This window comes from Rousettus aegyptiacus, unplaced genomic scaffold, assembly GCF_014176215.1.
Source record: "Rousettus aegyptiacus isolate mRouAeg1 unplaced genomic scaffold, mRouAeg1.p scaffold_m13_p_3, whole genome shotgun sequence".
NCBI classification, from domain to species: domain Eukaryota; kingdom Metazoa; phylum Chordata; class Mammalia; order Chiroptera; family Pteropodidae; genus Rousettus; species Rousettus aegyptiacus.
Window position 1 is genome coordinate 73,866,879 of NW_023416306.1, and position 5,397 is coordinate 73,872,275.

A 5,397-nucleotide genomic window follows, 5' to 3' on the forward strand; every position below is an offset into this window, starting at 1 on the left:
GACAGGAGCCCCTCCCCTTCCCCCCACCCACACACACATGAGATCCCCCAGCCCAGTCTAGAGAGAAAACCAAAGCCTTCCCGTGAGGAGGGGCCACCCGCGGACACACGCCACCGAGCTGTGCCCGGGGCGACCTATGCGAGTTCGGGCAGCCAATGCTGTCGCCCTGCTTATGCCGCAGAGAACGGAAAAATTCTGGGAGGCAAGCGCCACTGGGTTGGGACTACCGCTGCTGGCGGCCTCTGTGCGGAACTTCCCTTCGAGTCCTTGGTTGCTGTTGGCCTCAGGAAAGGTTGACCGGAACCATCACAGTCTATCCTTCAAGCTCCACGAGGCCGAATCAACAAGCGGAGGCAGTTCTCAGTCCCTAGCCACTTCCTGAGTGAGGCCCGCAGTGGCCTGGAGCTCCCATTCCTTTGGGCGACCCGTGTAGCCCGGCTGCTACCGCATGCGAGCCCTGGGCTGGGCAGTTCAAACTAGCCCTCCTGAGTGGAAGCGATTCCGGGGATCCTGCAGCCGGAACCACTGCCATGCTCAACCTGGGCAGGGTGGCGGCAGGTCTGGGCTCACTTCCTCCTGGCCCTAGGAAGGAATGTTTCAGAAGCCACTGAGAGTGTCCCTCTTTCCTCGCTGCCCCACCCCGAGGATTCGGAAACCGCCCATTAATCCCCGCTGTGTCATAAAATATTTTATTGGAGGAAAAAAAAAATCACCGTCTTCGCAAGAGAGGGGTAGGGGCCCCAGCGACGTTGGGGACCTGGCCTCAGGGCCGAGCCACCAGGTAGTCCGCACTTTGTCTCTGGCCACAGTGGCCTTCACGGCTAGTGGGTCCCCGACACGCAAAAGCGGGTGTGTGCCTGCGGCGTCCAGGCCACCCCAGACGGGTGGGGTGCAGTAAAGGAGCGGGATGTGAATGCGCGTGGAGTACCCGGTGCGCGCGCGGAGCTCTGGGAGGCTGTGACCTTCTTGCCTCCAGGGCAAGTCTCCAGGCTAGGGCCGGGAGCGCACTGGGGTCTGGCTTTGACTTCAGGGTCTGTGTCCTTCCTTGTTTGGCCCCTAACTGTCCGAATTCAAGGTAATAAAACGTTTAGGAAGCAAACAGCGTGGACACGGACATGATCCGCCGGCTCTCGGTTTCTGGCGGGCTGGGTTCTCAGACCGCACCTTCTGCTACGCTCAGTCCTCATGACTCCTGTCGCTAGCCTCACCCGGAGCCTCCGCCGGCTTCTCTGCCTCCTTGGCACGTTCCTGCTCTGTGAGCTGCTCGCTGGTGGGGATGGAGTTCTTCTTGGGCCGCCCCTTAGGCTTGGTTGGGGACTCCAGGCCACCTCCCTGCAGCACCTAGAGGGGACACCAGCACCGGTGAGCGGGGACTGGGAAATGGGGACCCACTCACCCTGTGCCTGGAAGGGCCTGAAGGGCCTACCTAACAAGCCTTCGGAGGCACGCCTAGCCCTGCGGAAATGGCGGCCATTTGAGCTCGGCTGGAGGAAAGTGACCAGAGGCTGGCCCAGGGGTATAAGGCTACTAGGAAGCCGGAGGGTGCAGTGAGAGCACGACGGAATGTGGGCTGGGCAAGGGCATCCAGAGAAACAGAGAGCAGAGAGGCTCACTATGGACAACAGGCAGGGGGGACCTTGGAGGGGAGAGCAACTCTTGAAGAGCCCAGGGGCCTGACTACAACCTAGGAGGCAGGAACCACCATACACTCACTATTTTCTTCCACTTCATTCTCCGATTCTGGTACCACGTCTTCACCTGCAACTGGCTCAGGCCCAGGGATTCAGCAAGATCTATTCTGGAAAGAGCGGGGTGCACCCTCAGCAGAGCAAGCAGCCTCCCTCCCCAACCACCCGCTGGACTCAGCCTGGTCCCGAGCTACCTGTCCGGTGTGGAGAGGTACTTCTGCTTCTCGAAGCGTTTTTCTAGGCCCATCAGCTGCAGCTCGGTGAACACAGTGCGGCTCCGACGCCCCTTCTTGGCTTTGGTGCCCGGCTCCCCAGTGCCCGGAGCATCCAGCTTCCCACGAAGCTGCAGCTCCAGCGGCAGGTGCGGAGTGCCGGCAGTGCCGGGAAGCCCAGGCCCCGCAGCCAGCAGCGCGGATCCCAGCCCAGAACAGCCGAGTGGCGCCAGCGGGAACTTAAACACCGCAGCCTGCTCGGCCTTCAACACGGCTGCAAGGAGGGATTAGGGCACCCGGTGAGCTTGTGCCCCGTTCCTCCTCCTGGAGGCCTTCCATCCACCCCTGCACTGGCACTATCAACTGCTGCAGGAGGGCCAGATGCCTGGCCAGTACCACCCTGGACAATACCCTCCCGCCTGGCCACGAAGGGCAAATTTAAGCCACGCACTTAGGGCGACCCTTTCCACCACCGGCGTCCCCGAGTCTGAGGGGTGGACATCCCAACCCCTGGCTCTGCCCTGGTGCTCCCAAACCAAAGCCGTCTCTGAGATTTCGAGATTCTCAATGAACATTTTCGCAGCTCTGCGATGCACAGTGCGTGTTTCACGGAAAAGAAGAAAGGGAAGCAAAGTAGGAATATAAACGTTTCCCCAGTCAAATCGGCATTGCAGCATTTGGTTAAAGAATATCGATGGAGTGAGCATGTCTGCTCCTCTGTGTGAACAAAACAGCCAGGAGGCAGGCAGAGGGTGGGTAGCACGGGTAGGGTTGAGCCCTTCCTGCAAATTCCAAAGCACCCCACGAATCCTGAAATTGTCCTTCCTATTTTCTCTGTTTAGACTCTACCCTGTGAAGATAGTTCCTTTTTATTGGTCCTATAATGATTTTTCCCCCCGCTTCAAACGAATTATTAACTACGGTGCAACTAGAGGCAAAAGGCAGATGAGAGGCTGCATCAAAGTTGAATTTAAAACGAACAAACTGGCCCTGCTGTCCGGAGGGAGGGCGGAGCACTAGCTGGAGGGTCACCGAGGCCCAGAAAGATGGCTGGCGGTGCTGCGGTCCGCTAGAACGTGGAGGCCTCCCTTCCCCACGGGCCTCTCACTGCTGGAGGGTGCTGCTCCATGGAGTCAGCAAGAACCAGCCAAGGTGTGGGTAACTATATTAGGAGAGGATCACAAGGGAGAAGAACCCTTAGGGGAAGGTGGGATAAGGACAGCGGGCCGACCCCACTGAGAAAGGCCAAGAAAGACCGAACTACGGGAGGAGAGAGCTGCGGAAAGGCCAGAAGAAGGAGCATGGTGGTGAGAACACCGGTAAGGCAAGGCAGGACCTGCCAAAGAAGGAAATCAGTAGAGGCAGAAAAGGCCCCAGCGATCAGCTCTAACTCCACGTAGGCGCAGCAGACCTGAAAGCGGAAGGGCCAGTCGGGCAGTGGCTCGCAGTCAGGCCTCTTGTCCCCAGGTAAGGCTAAGGTGGGCGGGGGTGTCGGTGCTGCAGCCGAGGCCGGTTTGTCGTCCGCCTGAGACTACGGGCCGGCATGAGCCAGCGTCAGCCCGGCCGCACAGCACTCGGAGACACGGGCCTCTTCTCCAAGGTCTGGCTTCCTAGCCTAGGGGCTGTTCTGACCACTCCTGGCCAGTTATTTGGGGTGCAGGCCCAGGCGCCCACGACCTGAGGTCGCTTTAACTCGCAGTCTGAGGTTAGCAGTCTGGTCCTGCGCCTTTGATGGGGAGGCGGGCTAGGTGCCTGGGCCGGGACCTTCCCGGGCTGAAGACCGCAGCGAAGGAGAGAGCGAATACCCTCCCGATCAGCTGCGTCCGCGGGCCCGGGGCCTGGTTCGTGCGCCGCCCGGCGCCTGCCCCTCCGCTTCCCGGACAGGGCGCCGAAGGGGCGGCCCGGGGCCCGCGCGCCCATTGCTGCGTCCTCGCAGCGGCATGGCTCGCCCCTCCCGCCCAGCTGTCTGCGCCCTGAGCCCCACACCTACCCAGGTGGCTGTGGAAGGGCCGCGCGGCCAGGAGCGCCTGCACGCCGAACTTGAGCAGCTCGCCAGCGGCGGCCGCAGCGGCGGCGGCGGGCGCGGCGCCCTTGGGCCCTGGTGGCTCGGTGAGGATCTCCTCGATCATAAAGCTGCGGTAGCGGTGCGGCCGGTGGTCAGCGCAGCCCTCGGGCGGCCCGAAGCGCGCGGCGCCCGGCTCCCCCGGCCGCTGCATCGCGGCGCCCACGGCTGAGCGGCGGCGGCGGCTAGGGCGCGGGGCCCGCGCGGGGCTCTAGGCCGGCCCGCAGCTCCCGGCGGCGCGTGGGCGCGGGCTCATGCCCCCTCCCCCGCCGGCCTGCCGGGCGGAGGCACAGGGCGCGGGCGGGGCGCGCGGGGCTCGGCCTGTCGGACCCGGGACTGCGCCCCCGCCCCGCGTCGCTGAGGCTCTAGCCCGGCTGGTCCGCGTCACTGCCCCGCCCCGCCCGAACGCCCCGCCCTGCGCCGCCCGCCGCCCCCCACCCCCAAGGCTGAGCCCAAGGGAGGGCCAGAGAAGGGAGGCTAGAGGGAGGGAGGGGGCCGCGAGAGGGGCTAGTGGACCCAAACTGAGGGAGACCCAGCGGAGCGCACGCCCAGGAAGGAGAGAGCAGGAGAGCTCGGGAGAGGAGACCCCCAGAGATGGGAGCAAAGGGATCGAGAGAGGTGAGAGAGGGGCCAAAGCGAGACAGCGAGGGCCACACAAGATTCGAGACAGAGATGTGAGGGTGCCAGGGACGTTGAGCCGTGCGCAGAGGCGCGGGAGCCAGTGGAGCCGTGACGTGCGGGCGGGCACAGAGGCAGGCAGGGCGGAGAGAGGGGACAGTAAAGAAAGAGAAGGGACAGCTAGGAAGGCGAGGGCCCTGGGCAGGGGTTAGGGAGCTCGGGAGAGATAGGGAGGAGAGGCAAAGTCCATGCGACTCCTCTGGGAAAGGGATGGTCCGGTGCAGTCTCCCTGCCAGCGCACAGGGCAGCCCACTGGGTAGGGGTGCAGCAGTAGGCAGGGGTGTAACTCGCAGAGCAGAGGCTGCACCTGTGCACTCCGCCTCAGTTTACCAAGCACGGCCTCATTTCTCTCTAGCTGACCTGAGAGGACATTTTTCTCCAGCTGTGATTTGCCTATATTGCCAAGTGCTTTGGGGACACAGCCTCCTTGGGAACCCCCGCACTGTGGGGTGGGTTGTGTTCCCCTAGGTAGAGGAAGGGATAGATGAGAGCAGAAGGAAAGGCTGTACTCTGCCTTTTCTCAGCTTTGGAGCATCAGAGAAACGGTACTGGCAGGAGCTGCGTGAAGGGCCACAGGATGCCATTGGAGTCTGGAGACAACTCTGAGCCTTAAAGTCCCTAATGTGATTGAGGAAGGCCCCAGCCTTCTCTAGCTCCTTATCTTCATCATGTGGGAATATAAGCCTGAGTCGTGGGGGGAAGGGAACAATTCCAAACCTCCACTCTGCTGAGCTTCTCTCTCTGGCCTTGCCACTCC

At 62.6% G+C, this 5,397-nt stretch overlaps 1 protein-coding gene across 1 annotated transcript; it reads right to left on the bottom strand.

Annotated features, from left to right (window-relative positions):
* Positions 1-687: 687 nt before the first annotated feature.
* BARX1 (BARX homeobox 1) lies at positions 688-4,316 on the bottom strand. Its single transcript, XM_016125369.2, has 4 exons — positions 3,891-4,316; positions 1,883-2,174; positions 1,714-1,798; positions 688-1,341 (listed from the first exon to the last, which is right to left on the bottom strand). The coding sequence occupies exons 1-4, from the start codon at positions 4,114-4,116 to the stop codon at positions 1,177-1,179; spliced, it is 768 nt and encodes a 255-aa protein (XP_015980855.2). The 5' UTR covers positions 4,117-4,316; the 3' UTR covers positions 688-1,176.
* Between the last annotated feature and the right edge of the window lie 1,081 nt (positions 4,317-5,397).

Coding starts and splice junctions, on each gene's coding strand:
- BARX1 (XM_016125369.2), bottom strand. CDS start 4,116: ATGCAGCGGCCGGGGGAGCCGGGCGCCGCGCGCTTCGGGCCGCCCGAG. Junction 1,799..1,882: donor TACCTCTCCACACCGGACAG/GTAGCTCGGGAC, acceptor CGCTCTTTCCAG/AATAGATCTTGCTGAATCCC. Junction 1,342..1,713: donor GAATGAAGTGGAAGAAAATA/GTGAGTGTATGG, acceptor TGTCCCCTCTAG/GTGCTGCAGGGAGGTGGCCT.